We start from the raw sequence: 20,254 nt of genomic DNA, 5'->3' as shown, positions 1-20,254 counted from the left end.
CACAGCTGGACTCTGAGCCCCCCTCCTGCCCCACACTCGGACTCCCCAGAGACCCCAAGCCCCCCTCCTGTGCCACGCATGGACCCCCACAGAGACCCTGAACCCCCTTCCTGCCCCATAGCTGGACCCCACAGGGATCCCGACCCCTTTCCCACCCCACAGCTGGACCCCCCAGAGACCCCAAGACCCCTCCCTACCCCACAGAGACCTGGAGACCCCTCCTGCCCTACAGATGGACCCCACAGAGACTCCAAACCCCCCTCCTGCCCCACACCTGGATCCCACAGAGACTGAGCCCTCCTCCTGCCCCACAGCCGGACCCCCCACACCTAGCCCCCCAACGCACATCCCACCTCACACCCAGACCCCCAACGCCTCTCCCGCCTACGGTGACCAGAGAGCAAGTGTGAAAAATCGGGACAGAACGTGGGGGGGTTATAGCCGCCTATATAAGAAAAAGCTCCAAATATCAGGACTGTCCCTATAAAATAGGAACATCTGGTTACCCTACTCCTGCCCCACACACAGACCCCCAATGCCCCTCCTGCCCGACACACACACCCCAACACCTCTCCCACCCCCATACAGACCCCCCCGATGCCCCTCCTACCCCACACCCAGACTCCAATGCCCCTCACCCCACATACAGACCCCCATGCTCCTCCCACCCCGACCCCTGCAGAGACCCCCAACACTCCTCCTGCCCCGCACCCAGACCCTAACACCCCTCCCACTTTGACCCCCGCAGAGACCCCCAACACTCCTGCCCCACACACAGACCACCAATGCTCCTCCTGCCCCACACCCAGACTGCTTTGCCCCCTCTCCAACCCCACAGATACCCCAGATTTCCCTCCTGTCCCAGAGCCAGATCCTGTCGCCTCTCACGCTCCAACCCGCTCCACAGACCCCCAATGCCTCTCCTGCCCCCTGAATCCTCAATGCCTCCCCGTCCCATACCCAGCCACCCTATGTAGGGTGACGAGATAGCAAGAGTGAAAAATAGGGACAGGGGGTGGGGGCTAATAGGAGCCTATATAAGAAAAAGCCCCAAATATTGGGACTGTCCCTATAAAATTGGGATATTTGGTCACCTACCCCTACGCCTCTCCTGCTCCACACCCAGACCACATCGCCCCTCCCACCCTGACCCCCCCCACACAGATCCCCAGCGCCGCTCCAGTCCCACTCCCAACCCCACACAGACCCCTAACACTCCTCCTACCCCACACCCAGATCCCCAACACCTCTCCCGCCCCAGCCTCCACACACAGACCCCGAACACCCCTTCAGTCACCCCCACACACAGACCCCAAACACCCCTTCCACCCTGATCAACACACACACATCCTCAAAGCCCCTCCTGTCCCACCCCGCACACAGACCCCAAATGACCCTCCAGTCCTGCCCCACACACAGTTCCCTGCACGTCCCACAAACCACAGCCTACACATACCCCATCCACAGTTATACTAATGGCCATATCTACACTACAAGGCCTTGACTAATATAGGAAGGCTGGTGCAGCTACAGGCAGCATGGACCAATGGAGAGAGCGCTGGTTTGGGATGCAGAACACCTGGTTTCTCTTCCCATCTCTGGGTGACCGTAAGCAAATCGGCGGGGGGATATGTTACTCTGTGCCTCAGTTTCTCCATCTATGAAATGATAAAGATAGTGCCCTCCTTGGTCAATTGTTCAGAGATCTACCCAGGAGCAGCGCAAGATAGTCTGCCAAAGAGAAGAATGAGGGGGGATTTAATAGCTGCTTTCAACTACCTGAAAGGGGGTTCCAAAGAGGATGAATCTAGACTGTTCTCAGTGGTTCCAGATGACAGAACAAGGATCAATGGTCTCAAGTTGCAGTGGGAGAGGTTTAGGTTGGATATTAGGGAAAACTTTTTCGCTAGGAGGGTGGTGAAGCACTGGAATGGGTTACCTAGGAGGTGGTGGAATCTCCTTCCTTAGAGGTTTTTAAGGTCAGGCTTGACGAAGCCCTGGCTGGGATGATTTAGTTGGTGTTGGTCCTGCTTTGAGCAGGGGGTTGGACTAGATACCTCCTGAGGTCCCTTCCAACCCTGATATTCTATGATAAGAACTGGGGGTTGTGCCAATGTTAGTAAAACCATCCCTTGAGTGAAACAGGCTATATTAGTAAAGCACAGGTTTGCTGGTGTCACTGCGTCTACACGAGAGCCTTTTCTGGCACAGGTCTCTCGGTCAGGGATTGTACCGTCCTGACACAGCTATGCTGGCAGAAATCTGTAGCGTAACCATAGCCTGTGGCTACATCAGGGGTTTTCCTTGTGTTGCCATGTCAGCAGAAATCACCCCCACGTCGGTAAAACATTGACCTGTAATAATACTTGGCTCTTATCTAGCACTTTCCGACACAAGCTTTAATACATTTAGTCTTACAACAGCCCTGGGAGGTGGGGAAGTGCCATTAGCCCTATTGTACAGACGGGAAACTGAGCCACGGTGGGTATGTCTACACGGCAAAAAAACAACCCGGCAGCAGCTCAGAGCCCAGGTCAACTGATTTTGACTAGTGTGGAGCTACAGTTAGCAGTGACGATGTTCCCACTCAGGCTGGAGCCCAGGGTCTGAAACCCAGCAAGGGGGGTGGCCCTCGGAGCTTGGGTGAGAAAGTCAACGCTGGTAGTTTTAGCCCTGCAGCACAAGCCCGAGTTAGTCGACCCAGGCTCTGGGTTTTTGGAGGGGGTGGGGGTCTGCACTGTAGATGCCCCCAGAGAGACTAAGAGTTTGTCTGGGCCACAATAAAACACATGCAGATGGGCCAAGACTGCTGGCTGAGGCTTGCGGGGCTGTTAAATTGCAGTTTAGACGCTCAGGCTTAGGCCCAGGCTCTGGGACCCACCTCTCAGAGCCCGAATAACTACACTGCAATTTCCCAGCCCCAATTTCTCAGCCGATTACAGCTGTGTAGATGTACCCACAGTCACGCTGGAAGTTTGTGGCATAGCAGGAAATTGAACTCATGCAGGGCCGGCTCCAGGTTTTCTGCTGCCCCAAGTGGAAAAAGAAAAAAAAAAAAACCACGGCAGCGCAATCACGCTGCTCCACTCTTCCGCAGCAATTCAGCAGTGGGTCCTTCGCTCCGAGACGGACTGAGGGACCTGCCGCCAAAGACCCGGACATGCTGCCCCTATAGTGGCCGGAGGTCCGCCCCTTGTTATTGGCCACCCCAAGCACCTGCTTCTTTAGCTGATGCCTGGAGCCAGCCCTGAACTCATGGCGGTTTTGTAACCACTAATCTCTGCTTCTTTTATTCTTCTGCCTTTAGGCTTGGTCTATGCTAGAAAGGGTTTGGCAATACAGCGATTCCAGCAGAGCTAACCTGGCAACCGCTCCTAGATAAGATGCAGATTCTGCAGAAATAGCTTTGTTCCCTGAACCAAATAAGCTCTGCCAGCAAAAGGGCTTTTTTTTACTAATAAAACTGCATCTCCACTGGGGTTTTCGCTGGCAGGGCTAGAACCAGGAGAATAATCAATTTTTCTGGTTTGAAAAGGGGAAAAAAATCATTTTGAGTCAGACCAAAAGCGAACATATTTGAGATTTTGGGCAAATTCATTTAAAAAAAAATCATGTCTGATTGAATTATTGTTTTCCTTGACCCGAATCAAAAAGTTTCCTTTCGGGCTCCACCAGTTTTCAATGGTTTTGAATTTTTGAAAGATGAAAGTAAAGGCCATTGCAAAGCAAAAAATTGGTTTGAACTGAAATGTCAGCATGTTTTGCTTAGAAAATGTCAGAACAAAAGGTTTTGATTTTTTTCCATTTTTGTTGTATTTAGTTTTTATTTCTTCTTATTATTTTATTGTTATTCCTTACCAATGGTTTATTTTATTGTAGGTATTTGTTTTAGGTATAATTAATTAGGTATTTATTTGTATTTCTTATCATTTTATTAATATTCCTTTATTATTATTAACAACAATTATTTATTTTAGATTAGATATTTGAGGAATTTTTTGATGTTTGGAATATTGTTTTCGTTTTTTTTTCTTTCCGATCATTTTATTATTATTACTTTTTTATGAACATTTATTGAAGGTATTTGTTTTAGATACTTTTTTAAAGAAATCTTTGTAGGGTTTTTTTATTTCTTATTACCATTTTATTGTTATTACTTGATTTTTTTATTGTAATGCTTAACAATTATGTATTACAATTGTGATTGGGTATTTGTTTTAGATATTTGGGGGAATTCCTTTTAATTTTTGTAGGTATTTATTTTGTATTTCTTATCATTTTAGTATTATTCCTTTATTGTTTTTCAGTTATGGTATGTTAGGTATGTGTTTTAGGGTGGGTTATTTTTAATTTTTTTTTCTTTTTAGGTATTTCTTTTTTAAACAAGCAATTCGGCCACTTGTATGCGAATTAGCGAAAGGTTCCAGAGTCGCTAAATCTGCCTTTTTTGCTGGCAAAAAAACATTGATCAAAAAGCTTTGACCAGCTTTATCTAGGGATCTGATTCGTTTCATGCTCCTCGCCAATATAGCTGTGCTGGCAGAACGCCGCAGGGCAGACCAGGCCTGCAGCACTGGGCATATGCTAGTCCACTGGACGAATAGATTCCAGCCCAGTTTACATGTCAGCCTTGAGAGAATAAGGGAGATCTTGTGGACATAGGCTGGAACAGCTAGGTTTTTTCCCCACCTCTACTGCAATCATCTGGAGAGAGGACGGGCAACTAGGTGGTTCTCCTCGTATCCAATATGTGAATTATTTGTTATCTGTACTAATGTAGCTCTGTACATTATTTATTAGGTTTATTACAGCAGCACCCAAAAGCCCCAGTCATGGCCCAGGACTCCATTGTGCTAGGCGCTGTACATTATTTATTAGGTGTATTATGGTAGCACCTAGGAGCCAAAGTCAGTGCCCAGAGTGCCGTTGTGCAAGGCGCTGTACCAAGGCATCTCCTGCCCCCAAGGAGTTTTTAATCCGCATGGAAGACAAGAGTACAGCTGACTGGAAAAAATTGTCTAAACAGTTTTCCATTGGAAAATGCTGTTTTGACAAAACCAATTTTTCTTTATTTATACATTTATTTGGAGAAATGGTGACAAGCTTTTATTTCAAAAAATGTTTTTTTGGAGGGGGATCGTTTTGACTGTGTCGACATTTTGCAAGACCAAAAGATTTGATTTTTCTTGCCTCAAAAGCTATTTTTTGTTCTGAAATTTTTTTTGTTTTATGTAAGAGCCTTTAAAAAATTTAAAAGGGTCAAAAGGAAAAAAAACATTTTGACAAACTTGATTTTTTTTTAATTGGGGGCAATTTAGTTGTGTGCAAAAATTGAAAAATGTGGCTAGTTGTTCCAATCAGAATGATCTTTCTTTCTTTCCTGAAAAATTTGAAATTTTTTATGGGATAGCAAATCCATTTCTCAACCAGCTGGAGACAAGAAATGGAGAGAGACAGACGGGGGAGTTCATGGAAACAACAAGATAATATTGGTCAGTGTGACAAACAGGGTTTCAACGCATTAGCAGCCAGACTCTTGTCAAGTTTTTGAGGCTCCATGACAAAGAAGAGTTTTCAGGAGGGATTTGAAAGTGACTAATGAGGCAGCTTTGTGGCCTCCTCCCAAGAAGCAGGAGCCAAGGAGTCTTCCTAAAAATGGGGGGGTGTCCATGAGGCCCCTGCTCTTCCCTCCGAGGAGTCTTCTTAAAAATGGGGGAGGGGGAGCATGAAGCCCCCCCTCTTCTCTCGATGCCCTGCCCCTCAGCCACACCAGAAGCTGGAGGCATGGAGCAGGGAAGCCGGCCCCTCCGCCTGCTCCCTGGGCCCCCCACCCAAGGCAGGTCTGTGGCTCCCCACAGCTGCTGACCCGGCTCTGGACTTTGGCCTGGCTGGGGGGCGGGGCCTTGAGGGCTGAAGAGACACAGCCAGGCCATGGTAATATCCACGCAGGTAGGGACCCAGGCTGGGGAACGGCAGGTGGAGGGTCTGCAGTTCCCCACAACTGCCCAGGCTCCCCAGGCTGCTCTTATCCGGGCCAGGCTCCAACTTCCAGCCTGGCGGGGGGCAGAGCCTCTGAGAGAAGAGGAGAGGCAGGGGGCTGGGGCCGGGGCCATGGTGAAAAGTGGGAGGGTCATGGCCCATTGGACCCCCCTGTTCTGGCGCCCCTGCCAAGGGGCAAGATGGGAGAAAGCAGAAGGGCACTTGTTCAAAAGTTTGACACCATAAAGCATCTGTCACTGGTTTCAGAGTAGCAGCCGTTAGTCTGTATCCACAGAAAGAACAGGAGTATTTGTGGCACCTTAGAGACTAACAAATTTATTTCAGCATGAGCTTTTGTGAGCTACAGCTCACTTCTTCAGATGCATAGAATGGAACGTCTATCACTGTGTCTTCCAAACCTTTCATCATTCCTCTGGCTCCTTGTTGACCCCTCTCCAATTTATCCACATCCTTCCTGAAGGGTGGGCCCCAGAACTGGACACAGGATTCCAGCAGCAGTCACCCCAGTGCCAAATCCAGAGGGAAAAGATCCTCCTGGCTCCTACTGAAATGTCCCCTGCTTGTGCATCCCAGGATTGCGTTAGCCCTTTTGGCCACAGCGTTGCATTGGGAGCTCGTGTTCAGCCGATTATCCACCCCCACATCTTTCTCAGAGTCACTGCTTCCCAGGATAGAGTCCTGCCCCGCTTAGGGATCTGGGGCAAAAAATCAGTACTTGGTCCCGCTAGTGAAGGCAGAGGGCTGGACTTGATGACCTTTCAGGGTCCCTTCCAGCTCTATGAGATATATTGCTGGCTTGTGTCCACCTCCCCAAGCAACAGGGCTGCCCAGAAGGGGGGGCAAGTGGGGCAGTTTGCCCCGGGTCCCCACAAGGGTCCTTCATTCGCTCCAGGGGCCCCAGAAAACTCTCGCAGGGCCCTGGCCCCCGGAGCTTCTTCCGCTCCAGGTCTTCGGCGGCAATTCGGTGGCGGGGGGGTCCTTCCGCTACAGGACCTGCTACTGAAGCACCCCAAAGACCCGCGGTGGGGGGTCCTTCTGCCCCAGGACCTGCCGCCGAAGTGCCAGGTCTTTGGCAGCAAGACCCTAGGCCCCCTGAATCCTCTGGGCGGCCCTGCCAAGCAGTCCACATTGCTGGGTATCAGTGACCAGTCCTCACCTGAAATACTGCATGCAGCTCTAGTTGCCCCATCACAGAAAAGCTCCCTTAGAGCCAGAAGAGATGAAAAAAAGAGCAATGAAAAAATTTAGAGGGATGGAACATCTTCCGCACAAGGAGAGATTAAAAAGACGGGGGCTGTTCAGCTTGGAAGAGAGATGACTAAGTGGGGGACACAATGGAGGTCTATAAACTCATGACTGGTGTGGAGAAAGGGGCTAGGGAAGTGTTATTTACCCCTTCCTGTGACACAAGAACTAGGGAGGGTCAGCTGATTAAATTAATAGCAGGTTTAAAACAAACGTAAGGAAATATTCACACAGCAGACAGTCAACCTGTGGAACTCATTGTCACATGATGTTGTGAAGGCCAAAAGTTGGGTTCAAAAAAGAATTAGATAAGTTAATGGAGGATAGGTCCATGAGTGTCTAGCAGCCAAGATGGGCAGGCTCCAGGTGTCCCTAAACCTCCAACTGCTAAAAGCTGGGACTAGATGGCAGGGCCAGGGATCATTTGCATTTGCCCTGGTCTGTTCATTCCCTCTGAAGCATCTAGAACTGGCCACTGTCAAAGACAAGATATGGGGCTAGGTGGGCCATTCATTCCTATGTTCTTATATTGAAACCCTGCAAGCGTGCCAATCGTGTAGAGGCATCAGGACAGATTCCACTTCTTGCGCCTCCCCCACCACAACCCCCAAATCTTTTTTCCCAGTCACTGCTTCCCAAAAAAAAGCGTCTTTGAGTATGGTCAACTCTTTTTGTTCCTAAATGGAGACATTTACATTTAGCCACATTAAAACACCTCTTGTTTGCTTGCATCCAGTTTATCCAATTGCTCTGAGTCAGTGACCTGTCCTTTGCATTATTTACCACTCCCCCGATTCTTGTGTCATCTGCAGACGTTATCCAGGATGATTTTATGTCTTCGCCCAGGTCACTGACGAATGTGTTTCACAGCAGAGGGCCGAGAACCGATCCCTGCGGGACCCCACTCACTGAAAATGCAGCCTCTTGATTCCCTGCTTACAGTTACATTTTGAGACCTATCAGCTGTGTTTTAATTCATTCAACATGGGTCATGTTCATTTTATAGCTTTCTAGATTGTTTATGCAGAATGCCATGCAGGACCAAGCCAGACACCTTGCTGAAGTCTACATCTGTTACGTCACGGTTATCCCCCAAACCCATAATCTCATCAAACAGAGTTCAAGTTTGTCTCTCCCAGAGGCAGATTATGGGGGACACGTTTCTAGTTCCAAAGGCGTTTTGTTTCACAATTTTTATTTTTAAATGTTTGAAAATGCTCAAGAGCGAAACGACTTGACCCCACAGGACATTTCTCCACCTGAAGTCAAAAGGAAAAATGAATTTTTTTCCTCCTGACTTTTTGAGTTACTAAAAATTTCAGATATTTTTAAATTGAAATGTTCCCCCCTGCCTCCCCAATCTCCCCCCACTTTTGGGAATCAGCCAGGGACCGGAAGCTCCATGCTGGGTCCAGCTCTGTTCAGCCCCCAGGGGGATCCGGGCGCTGCCCTTAGGCGCCTCCAGGGGCGCCCTGCGGAACCCAGGCGTCCGGGGGCTGGGGGGATGTCTGGCGGGGGAAGGGTTAACGACCATCGAGCTGGCAGGCCGCTGCGGTGCAGAGCGGAGCCGGGGCTGGGGGAGGAGAGACCGAGAGATGGGCCCGGGCACCTTCCTGCTCTCAGCCCAGCGTGTGCACCGGCGGTGAGAGCGGGCGGGGGCGGCTGGGCTGCGGCTTGGGGACTCCAGCAGCTGGAGAGGGGGTAGGCAGCCGGGGTGAGAGTTGCAGATGGGGGCCAGGGAGCTGGAATTTGCAGGATGGAAGGGGGTGGGGGTGAGAGTTGCAGCTGGGGAGGGTGGGGGGCAGGGAGCTGGGATTTGCAGAATGGGGGGTGAGAGTTCCAGCTGGGGAGGATGGGGGGCAGGGAGCTGGGATTTGCAGAATGGGGGGTGAGAGCTGCAGCTGGGGATGGTGGGGGGGCAGGGAGCTGGGATTTGCAGAATGGGGGGTGAGAGTTGCAGCTGGGGAGGGTGGGGGGGCAGGGAGCTGGGATTTGCAGAATGGGGGGTGAGAGTTGCAGCTGGGGAGGGTGGGGGGGCAGGGAGCTGGGATTTGCAGAATGGAGGGTGAGAGTTGCAGCTGGGGAGGGGGGGGGCAGGGAGCTGGGATTTGCAGAATGGGGGGTGAGAGTTGCAGCTGGGGAGGGTGGGGGGGCAGGGAGCTGGGATTTGCAGAATGGGGGGTGAGAGTTGCAGCTGGGGAGGGTGGGGGGGCAGGGAGCTGGGATTTGCAGAATAGGGGGTGAGAGCTGCAGCTGAGGAGAATGTGGGAGGCAGGGAGCTGGGATTTGCAGAATGGGGGGTGAGAGTTGCAGCTGGGGAGGGTGGGAGGCAGGGAGCTGGGATTTGCAGAATGGGGGGTGAGAGTTGCAGCTGGGGAGGGTGGGGGGGCAGGGAGCTGGGATTTGCAGAATGGGGGGTGAGAACTGCAGCTGGGGAGGGTGGGGGGGCAGGGAGCTGGGATTTGCAGAATGGGGGGTGAGAACTGCAGCTGGGGAGGGTGGGGGGGCAGGGAGCTGGGATTTGCAGAATGGGGGGTGAGAGCTGCAGCTGAGGAGAATGTGGGGCAGGGAGCTGGGATTTGCAGAATGGGGGGTGAGAGTTGCAGCTGGGGAGGGTGGGGGGGCAGGGAGCTGGGATTTGCAGAATGGGGGGTGAGAGTTGCAGCTGGGGAGGGTGGGGGGCAGGGAGCTGGGATTTGCAGAATGGGGGGTGAGAGCTGCAGCTGAGGAGAATGTGGGGCAGGGAGCTGGGATTTGCAGAATGGGGGATGAGAGTTGCAGACGGAGAGGATGGGGGGCAGGGAGCTGGGATTTGCAGGATGGGAGGGGCTGGGGTGAGAGTTGCAGATGGGGGCAGGGAGCTGGGATTTGCAGGATGGGAGGGGCTGGGGGTGAGAGTTGCAGATGGGGGGCAGGGAGCTGGGATTTGCAGGCTGGGGGTGAGAATTGCAGCTGGTGAGGGCGGGGGGGTAGGGAGCTGGGATTTGCAGAATGGGGGGTGAGAGTTGCAGCTGAGGAGGATGGGGGCAGGGAGCTGGGATTTGCAGGATGGGAGGGGGATGCGGGTTGAGAGCTGCAGCTGGGGAGGATGGGGGGCAGGGAGCTGGGATTTGCAGGATGGGGGGTGAGAGTTGCAGCTGGGGAGGATGGGGTACAGGGAGCTGGGATTTGCAGGATGGGAGGGGGATGCGGGGTGAGAGCTGCAGCTGGGGAGGGAGGGGGGCAGGGAGCTTGGATTTGCAGGATGGGGGTGAGAGCTGCAGCTTGGGAGGATGGAGGGCAGAGAACTGGAATTTGCAGGATGGGAGGGGGATGGAGGTGAGAGTTGCAGCTGGGGAGGGTGGGGGGCAGGGAGATGGGATTTGCAGGATGGGGGTGAGAGCTGCAGCTTGGGAGGATGGAGGGCAGAGAACTGGAATTTGCAGGATGGGAGGGGGATGGAGATGAGAGTTGCAGCTGGGGAGGATGGGGGGCAGGGAGCTGGGATCTGTAGGAGGGGAGGGAGCTGGTGGTGAGAGTTGCAGATGGGGGCAGGGAGCTGGGATGAGGGGGATGGGGGCAGGGAGCTGGGTGCTGCAGCTGAGGAGGGGGCTGGAGTGAGAGCTGCAGCTGGGAAGGATGAGGGGGCTGGGAGCTGAGTATGGGGGGAAGAGGAGCTGCAGGAATGGGGGTGAAACTGCTGCTGGGGGGCCGACGGCTGAGGCTGAGAAGGGGTAGGAAGCTGTAGCCAGGGAGGGGCACTGGAGGGCTGGGACCTGGGGGAAACGGAGGTGGGAGCTGATGGTGGGGAGGCTGGGATCTGGGGATGGGAAAAGGGGCTGCAGGGAGGGGGCTGGAACTCGGGAGGGGAGGGGGGAGCCGGGTTTGGGAACTGGAGGTGGTGGAGAGCTGGGATCTGGGGGTGGGCAGGAGAGGAGAATGGGGGAAAGGAATCTGAGGGTGGAGGTGGGAGGAGACTGGGGCCAGCCAGCAGCTCTCAAAGCTCTTTACTGAGGAGCTCAGTATCATTATCCCCATTTTACAGATGGGGAAACTGATACACAGAGTGAGGCTGTGACTGGCCCCAGTCACCCAGCAGGCCAGTAGCGAAGAACTCAAAGATCTCCTGAGTTCCAGCTCAGTGCTCTATCCATTAGCCCCCGCCGCTCCCCCAAACAAGCGAAACACACAAATGAGAGCTGAGATTTTTTGTTAAAGTGTTTAAAATAAACTAGTGAAAGCCGAGCTTCTCCCATAGTCTCCAGCAGAGCTAGGGAAGTGGTATTGCTGTTAAACAAGGCACTGTTGAGCCCTCAGCTGGAATTCTGTGTGCGGTCCTTGTCTCCCACAGAAAGATGAATTCAGGATGGAACAGGTGCAGAGAAGGGCAACTGCTAGGATGATCCAAGGAATGGAAAACGCACCTTACAGGAGGAGATTTTATGAGCTTGGCTTGTTTAGCCTGGCCAAACACAGGCTGAGGGGAGATCTGATCGCTCTCTATAAATACATCAGGGGGATAAACACCAGGGAGGGAGAGGAGTTATTTAAATCAAGCACCAATGTGGGCACAAGAACAAATGGATGTAAACTGGCCATGACGAGGTTTAGGCTTGTAATTAGATGAAGGTTTCTAGCCATCGGAGGAGGGAAGTTCTGGAACAACCTTCCAAGGGGGGAACAGTGGGGGCAAAAAAACCAACTGGCTTCAGGACTGAACAATAAGGTTATAGAGGGGTCGTATCATGGGACTGCCCACAATGGCATGTAGCTGATCTGTAACTGCTAGTAGCAAATATCGGCAGTGGCCGATGATGGGGCACTAAATGGGTCAGGCTCTGACTTACTACAGAGAATACTTTCCCAGGTGTCTGGCTTGTGGGTCTTGCCCACGTGCTCAGGGTCTAACTGATTGGCGTATTTGGGGTCAGGAAGGAAGTTTCCCCAGGGTCAGATTGGCAGAAACCCTGGGGCAGGGGGGTTCGCCTTCCTTTGTAGCATGGGGCATGGGTCACTTGCAGGTTTAAATTAGTGTAAATTGTGGAGTCTCTGTAATGTGAAGTCTTTAAATCATGATCTGAGGACTTCAGTAACTCAGCGAGAAGTTAGGGGTCTGTTCCAGGAGTGGGTGGGTGAGTTTCTATGGCCTGCAATGTGCACGCGGGCAGACAAGAATGATCACACGGGTCCCTTCTGGCTTTAATGTCTGTGAGATGCTGGAAGCTGTCAAACTAACATGCTATTTTTTTTATGGGATTAAAAGTTTGGTTGATAAAGGTAATAGTATTGATGTAATTGACTTAGACTTCTGCAAAGCATTTGACCTGGTGCTGCAGGACATTTTGATTAAAAAACTAGAAAGATATAAATTTCATGTGGTCCTCATTAAATGGATTAAAAACTGGCTAACTGATAGATCTCAAAAATGTAATTGTAAATGGAGAATCATCATTTGGGGGGATGTGTGTCCAGGGGGTCCCGCAGGGATTGGTTCTCAGCCATACGCTATTTAAGACCTTTATCAATGACCTGGAAGAAAACATTAAATCATCACGGAGGAAGTTTGCAGATGACCCCAAAATTGCAGGAGTGGTAAATAATGAAGAGGATGGCTCACTGACAGTGTTCCCTCTAATTTTTCCCACCCCTGTGTGGAATGAATTTTGTTACGTGCACCAATAGGGAGATGATGTGTGACACATCACCTTCATATCGGTGCACATAACAAAATTCATGTGGTGGGGTCGAGGCTGAGGGGTTCGGAGTGTGGGAAGGGGCTCATGGCTGGGGCAGAGGGTTGGGGTGCAGGGGGGATGAGGGCTGTGGCTAGGCATATGGGCTCTGGGGGGGCTGGGGATGAACGGTTTGGGGTGCAGGAGGGGGCTCTGGGATGGGGGGTGAGGCCAAGGAGTTCAGATTGTGGGAGGGGGCTCTGGGCTGGGGCAGAGCGTTAGGGTGTTGGGGGGTGAGAGCTCTGCCTGGGGATATGGGCGCTGGGGTGGGGATGAAGGGTTAGGGGTGCAGGAGGATTTCTGGCCTGGGGGGTGTGGCCAAGGAGTTTGTGTTGTGGGAGGGGGCTCTGGGCTGGGTCAGGGATTTGGGGTGTGGGAAGTGGACGGGATGATGGCTCTGGCTGGGGGTGCAGGCTCTGGGGTAGGGCCAGGGCTTTGGGGTGCAGGCTGCCCCAGGGCTGCGACAGGAAGAGAGAACTCCCGCCAGCTCTCTCTCCCTACAGCAACATCTGGGCGGAGCGGGTGAGGCGCCTCTCCCTGCGCGGCAGATCCAGGCTGGGACTGCGGCTGGGTTGGGGCCGAGGGAGGGGCAGGTCCGTGGCTGGGTTGGGGCTGGGGGAGAGGCAACTTAGGTCACTGATACAGAGCAATCTGGATGGCTTGGTAAACTGAGCTCAAGCAAACAATATGCATTTTAGTACAGCTAAATTTAAATGTATCTGTCTAGGAACAGAGCATGCAAGCCATACTTACAGGGTAGGGGACTCTACCCTGGGGAGCAGGGACTCTGAAAAAGATTTGGGGGTTGTGGAGGTTAATCAGCTCAACATGCGCTCCCAGTTCGACGATGTGGCCAAAAGAGCTAATGTGATCCTGGTCAACAGGGGAATCTCAGAGGTTATTTCACCGCTGTATTTGGTTCGGGTGGGACCGCTGCGGGGGTCCTGTGTCCAGTTCTGGATCCCACAGTGAAGAAGGATGTTGACAAATTGGAGAGGGGTCAGAGAAGAGCCACAGGAATGATTGAAGGTTGAGAAAACCTGCCTCATCATGATAGACTCAAAGAACTCAATCTATTTAGCTTAACAAAGTGAAGATTAAGGGGTGACTTCATCCCACTCTATAAGTACCAAGAGGGGGAACAAATATTTAAGGATGAGCTCTTCCATCTAGCAGAGAAAGATCTAACATGACCCAATGGCTGGGAGTTGAAGCTACACAAATTCAGACTGTAAATAGCATGCAAAATTTTAACAGCGGTGGAAATTGGAACGACTTACTGAGGGGTCCTTGTGGATTTTCCATCACTGACCATTTTTAAATCAAGAGTGGATGTTTTCCTAAAAGCTCTGCTCTGGTTCATAGAGGAATTAATTCAGGGAAGTGCTATGGGCTGTCTAAGTTAGAGCTGGGCAGAAGTTTTAGCACAAAACCTTTTTTCCGGAAAAAAAAAGTCAACTCACTGATACATTTTGCAAATTAGCTTGGGTCCCCCAAATTGTTCATTTTGGGGGAAATCAAACCCTTAAAAAAATCCAGAGAAAATCAACAGTTATTTTGGTTCAAAGTGGCTTTTTGTCTAACAATTTCCTTCCCTTTTAGTGTTTCTTAATTCAAAATGATTTTAAAAGGGTCAAAATCGTCTCCTCTGACTCATAGATTCATAGAATCGTAGGCCTGGAAGGGACCTTGAGAGATCATCTAGTTCAGTCCCCTGCACTCATGACAGGACTAAGTATTATCTGGACCATCCCTGACAGGTGTTTGTTTAACCTGCTCTTAAAAATCCCCAGTGATGGAGATTCCATAACCTCCCTGCGCAATCTATTCCAGTGTTTAACCACCCTGACAGTTAGGAAGTTTTTCCTAATGTCCAAACTAACCCTCCCTTGCTGCAGTTTAAGCCCATTACTTCTCGTCCTATCATCAGAGGTTAAGAAGAACAATTTTTCTCCCTCCTTCTTGTAACATCCTTTTATGTTCTTGAAAACTGTTACCACGTCCCCTCTCAGTCTTCTCTTTTCCAGACTAAACAAACCCAATTTTTTCAGTCTTCCCTCACAGGTCATATTTTCTAGATCTGAATCATTTTTGTTGCTCTTCTCTGGACTTCCTCCAATTTGTCCACATCTTTCCTGAAATGTGCCCAGAACTGGGGACAATACTGCAGCTGAGATCTAATAAGCGCGGAGTAGAGCTACTCCAGCTGAGATCTAATCAGCGCGGAGTAGAGCAGAAGAATGACTTCTCGTGTCTTGCTCACAACACTCCTGCTAATACAACACCACTCCTGCTAATAATACGACTTGAAGCGAAACTTTTTGTCCAACTTCACAATTTTGAAAATTTTCATTTTTGCTCTGACCAGAAACTTGCTTTTTTTTCCCACCCAACTTTTCAAAATTGCCAGTTAATCAAAAACTCTGTTATTAGTCCCCTGTTCTAGTCCCATCTCTTCCCCAAATAGTTCTAGATTGGCCGGATCCCTAAAGCAGAGAGCGTAGAACCATCACAGGAGCTGTCATGGAACACCTGAGCTTACCCTGATGCTTTCTCTCAGTAGGGTTTTCTATTGTGAGCTCCTGGGGATGTGCCCACGGTCAGACCTGGAGGAAAGGACAACACCAGAGAGGAATCAAGTGAGCAGGAAGTTAGACCAACTGTAAACCCTGCAGAGGGGCACGGGAGTCCCAGCAAAGCCGCCCAGAGCCCCGCTAGCAGGTAACTACTGTTCGGTGACATTTTTTGAGTGGAATGTTTTTTTCAGCAAGAACTGCAGATTCGATGAGGCCAAAAACGCTTCCCGAATTCATGTCTGATTCACCAAATTGTTGGTCGCGGGGGGGGGAATAAACAACAAAAATTCCCCAAAAGTCCAGAGTTTCCTTACGACATTTTCTGGATGAATTTGCTGGCTTAAATGACTTTCTGGTTAGGATCTGCCTTCCATTTTATTTTTAAAAGGCAAATGCATTTTTTTTTTTAAATCTTGAAATTGACTCAAAATGTTTTGGGTTGACTGAAAGATTTTACTTGACCCAAAACAATTATTGTTTCAACTTTAAGATTCACCAGCATTTAAAAAAAAAATCAACCCCAAAATGATGTGGTTTTCCCCAGGTTTTTTGGCACTGCCAGTCAACCGAAGAGTCGCCTATTCACATAGCTAATTGTCACAGTGGGAATGTGGGGGATGCTGGTTCCCGTGCTGTCACCCACCCAAGTAATCCTCCCCCATGTGGCGATCCATGTCTTACCAACCCCCACAGCCCCTTTCCCTGGCGGCGCTGATGCCGAAGCAGGCCTGGGCCCCTCCACTAGAGGAAGGCTGGGGGTGTCTCCTTCAGAGCCCCATTGCTGTTTTGGGGGCCTGTCTCTCAGCTTCACCAATGGCAGCGCCTTGGGGCCTGGGCATAAATGAGAATCAGTGTCAACAGCCTGGGCATGGACAGTCAAACCTAGTGGTCGGAGCTGGAATCAGGAACCCCGAGTCAAGTCCAGTACTGGAGACAGAAACAGAAACCAGGCAAGGAGCAGGCCAGAGCAGGCCAGGAAGAAGGCTGGGAGGCAAGGCTGGGGCAAGAGCAGTCATAGTGGTGGGCATAAGCGTTAAGCTGCCTCCCCCTCAGCCAGTCAGACACTCAGATGTACTCATGAGTCAGTACTCGTGATTCCAGGCTCAGCTGCCGGCCCTTGGTTCTATACTAATAATAATGCCCAGTGCTTTCCATCCATAGAGTTCAAAGCCTTGACGATGGAGCTCAGTAGTGTAATCCTCATTGTACAAGTGGGGAAACTAAGGCACGGAGCGGGATGGTCGCCCAGGAGGCCAGAGCCGAGAATAGAAGCCAGGAGCCCTGGTGCTCTATCCGCTAGGCCGTGCTGCCTCCCACCAGAAATGAGGCAGCAGGAGCAACTCACGGCTGGATTCTCTGTCCTCACAGGGAGCAGAGAAGAAGGAGGGGGATCCCCGAAGCTGCCTGGGAGGAGCCAAAGGGAACAGTCCTAGTAGCGAAGCCAGGTTGCAGGCAGGCTCGTTGGAGGATTGGCTACGCACGTAACCCCAGGCTGCTGGAGCCCCCTGCTGGCCACACTCATGGGTGAGAAGGCCAACACGTGCCCATACTGCGGGAAGGGCTTCCGGCGTAGCTCCCACCTGACCCGGCACCTGGGAACCCACTCAGGCGGAGAGCAGCGCCCCTATGCCTGTAGCCACCGTGGCAAGGGCCCAGCCTTGACTCCGCCGCCGGCGGGCGAGCGCCCCTACTCCTGCACCCACTGCGGGAAAGCCTTTGGGCGCAGCGCCCACCTGGCTCGGCACCAGGAGACCCACTCTGGCGAACGCCCCTACAAGTGCACCTACTGCGGGAAAGCCTTCGGGCGCAACGCCCACCTGACCCGGCACCACGGCACCCACACCGGCGAGCGCCCCTACCAGTGTGGTATCTGTGGCAGGGCCTTCACCCGCGACGCCCACCTGACCCGGCACCAGCTCGTCCACACCGGCGAGAAGCCCTTCCAGTGCGGCGTCTGCGGCAAAGCCTTCACCCGCAGCGCCCACCTGGCCCGGCACCAGGGCACCCACACGGGCGAGAAGCCTTTTGAGTGCGGGGTCTGCGGCAAAACCTTCACCCGTGACGCCCACCTGGCCCGACACCGGGCCACACACACCGGCGAGCGCCCTTACAAGTGTGCCAACTGCGGGAAGGGCTTCGGAGCCACCTCCCACCTCCTCCGCCACCAGAGGACCCACCAGGAGTAGCTGCCCTGGCGTGGAATGCGGGAACCAAGGGGCAGTGGTCCTCACACCCCAGCGCTCGCTTCCATCATGGGAGGAGAGGGCATGGGAATCAGGGGGCACCAGTTCCCGCGTTGCCACCCACTGGGGTGTCCCTCCTGCATGGGGAACTGAGGAGGTGCCAGCTGTCATGCCCACTCCTGCTGGGGCACTCCTCATCCATGGGGTTTGTGCGGCTCAAGGGAGTGCCAGCTCCTAGGCCACTTCTGCCCAGAGTGCGCCTTCCTCGGGGGAGGGCATGGGAATCAAGGGGGCACCAGTTCTCATGCGGCCACCCTCAGTGGTGCTCCTGCCCTGGAGGGAGAGCTGGCCCCCGCTGACATACACTGACATGCTCCTAACTCCCTGGGCTGGGCGTGGGAATCGAGAGGGGCGGCGTTCCCCGTGCCCACATCCATGCGTCTGCAACGACCGGACAGGAGGATCTGGCCCAGAGTTGGACTCCTGGCATCCTTGGGGCATGGAAGATAATGTGGGCCGCCTGGGGAGCGCACGGAGTCACTGGCTCTGCAATCAGTCTGCCCCGTGAAGAGACGACGATCCAGCCGTATCTAAAACCTCGTCCGGACAGAGATTGACTGGAACAGCAGCCCCAGGTGGGTGCGCTGTTCCAAGGGAAAAGGAACTCTATCCCAGGACAATCACTCTGCCCCCAGAGGGACGCCCCTGCCCAGCCCCGGTGGCAGGCCCAGATGCCTTCTGCTCTGCCAGGCTGGTCACAGGCGCTAGCCCCCTCAGCCCTTACCAGGCTTGGCCTCATCCCTTCTCAGCAGGACGGGCTGGCCCTAGGGCGCTGGCCCTCAAGGGAGCAGGCCAGCCTGATCCAGGGAGTCCAGAATAGCTCTGTTAGACAGCACTAGCCAGTGTGGAGTAGTTAGCCTGGAACAGCCAGGCCGGGTCGCTTCCTTCAGTGTAGACATGGTGTGAGAGCGCACAGCTGGAGGGGGGGGCGGGGAGTGAGAAACCTCTTCTTGTGTGTGTGTGAGAGAGAGAGAGAAACCGTGTGTGTGTGACACCTCCTTGTGTTCCCCTTTGTGTGTGAGAAACCTCCTCGTGTGCATGTGTTTGTGTGAGAAACCTTCTAGTGTGTCCGTGTGTGTGTGACACCTCCTTGTGTCTCCCTTTGTGTGTGAGAAACCTCGTGTGCATGTGTTTGTGTGAGAAACCTTCTGGTGTGTCCGTGTGTGTGTGAGAAACCTCTTGCATATCAGAAACCTCCTTGTGTGTGTGTGAGAAACCTCTTCTCGTGTGTGTGTGTATAAGAAACCTTGCGTGTCTGTGTGTGTGTGAGAAACTGTGTCCGTGTGTGTGAGAAACTTTGTGTCCGTGTGTGTGTGTGTGTGTGTGAGAGAGAGAGAGAGAGAGAAACCTCCTTGCGTCTCCATGTGTATGTGAAACCTCATGTGGATGTCCATCCATCCATGTGTGTGAAATGTCATGTATGAAACTTCCTCCCACGTGTCCATGTGAGAGTGTGTGTGAGAAACCTCCTTATGTGTGTCTATCCGTGTGTGTGTGGAACTCTTTGCCAGAGGATGTTGTGAAGGCCAAGTTTATAACAGGGTTAAAAAAAGAACTAGATAAGTTCATGGAGGATAGGTCCTTCAATGGCTATTAGACAGGATGGGGAGGGATGGTGTCCCTATTCTCTGTTTGTCAGAAGCTGGGGATGAGTGACAGAGGATGGATCACTTGATGTTACCTGTTCTGTTCATTCCCTTTGGGGCTCCTGGCACTGGCCACTGTTGGCAGACAGGACACTGGGCTAGATGGACCTTTGGTCTGACCCAGTCTGGTCGTTCTTGTGTGTGTGAGAAACTTTCTGCCATGTGTGCAGGTGTGGGGGTGCGAAGCCTCCATGTGTGTGCATGTGTATGTGAAGCCGCCTCTTGTGTGTGTGAAACTTCTTCCTATGTGCATGTGTCTGTATGAAACCTTGTGTGTGCGTGAAACCTCCTCCCGTGTGTGTGTGTATCTGAAACTTCCTCGTGTGTGAAACCTGTATTTGTGTGTGTGTGTGTGTGAGAGAGAGAGAGAGAGAGAAATAAGGTTGGCAGTTTTGGCTGGACATATTCCTGGAGATTTTATCACATGACATAATCATTAATTAAAGATGGATCTTTAATTTCTGGAGACTCCAGGACAGTCCTGGAGGGTTCGCAATATGTGTGTGTGTGAGAGAGAGAGAGAGAAACCTGTGTGTGTTAAAAGCAGCAAAGAGTCCTGTGGCAGCTTATAGACTAACAGACGTCCTGGAGCATGAGCTTTTGTGGGTGAATACCCACTTCATCGGATGCATGTGTGCATACTCTTTGTGTGTGTATGAGAGAGAGAAACCTCCTCCAGTGTTTGTGACTGTCTGTGTGTGTAACCTGTGTGTGTGACAGAGAAAAAAGCCTCCTTGTATGTGTCCACGAGAGAGATGTGTGTGTGTGTATGAGAGAACCCTCCTTGTGTGCATGAGAACCCTCCTCCTCCATGCGTGTGAGAGAACCCTCAT

The 20,254-nt window shown here is 52.1% G+C and overlaps 1 protein-coding gene across 4 annotated transcripts; it reads left to right on the top strand.

Moving 5' to 3' along the window:
- The first annotated feature begins 1,341 nt into the window (after positions 1–1,341).
- Positions 1,342–18,882, top strand: LOC115641768 (zinc finger protein 391-like). 4 transcript variants are annotated; one of them, XM_030545145.1, is made up of 3 exons: positions 1,342–1,608; positions 15,517–15,677; positions 16,901–18,882. In XM_030545145.1, exon 3 carries the CDS (start codon positions 17,053–17,055, stop codon positions 17,716–17,718), a length of 666 nt encoding a protein of 221 aa, XP_030401005.1. In that variant the 5' UTR covers positions 1,342–1,608; positions 15,517–15,677; positions 16,901–17,052; the 3' UTR covers positions 17,719–18,882. The 4 variants fall into 4 exon arrangements, with proteins under 4 accessions (XP_030401005.1, XP_030401003.1, XP_030401004.1 ...); XM_030545143.1 differs by lacking the exon at positions 1,342–1,608 and adding an exon at positions 8,798–8,887 and having other exon boundaries at positions 15,520–15,677; XM_030545144.1 differs by lacking the exon at positions 1,342–1,608 and adding an exon at positions 8,800–8,887.
- Positions 18,883–20,254: the final 1,372 nt, after the last annotated feature.

Source organism: Gopherus evgoodei, unplaced genomic scaffold, assembly GCF_007399415.2.
Source record: "Gopherus evgoodei ecotype Sinaloan lineage unplaced genomic scaffold, rGopEvg1_v1.p scaffold_35_arrow_ctg1, whole genome shotgun sequence".
In the NCBI taxonomy this organism is placed as follows: domain Eukaryota; kingdom Metazoa; phylum Chordata; order Testudines; family Testudinidae; genus Gopherus; species Gopherus evgoodei.
Note: the sequence above shows the minus strand (reverse complement) of the source record. Positions and strands in the feature narration are given on the sequence as shown.

Excerpts from the sequence above, each read along its gene's own strand:
- LOC115641768 (XM_030545145.1), top strand. The coding sequence starts at position 17,053 with ATGGGTGAGAAGGCCAACACGTGCCCATACTGCGGGAAGGGCTTCCGG.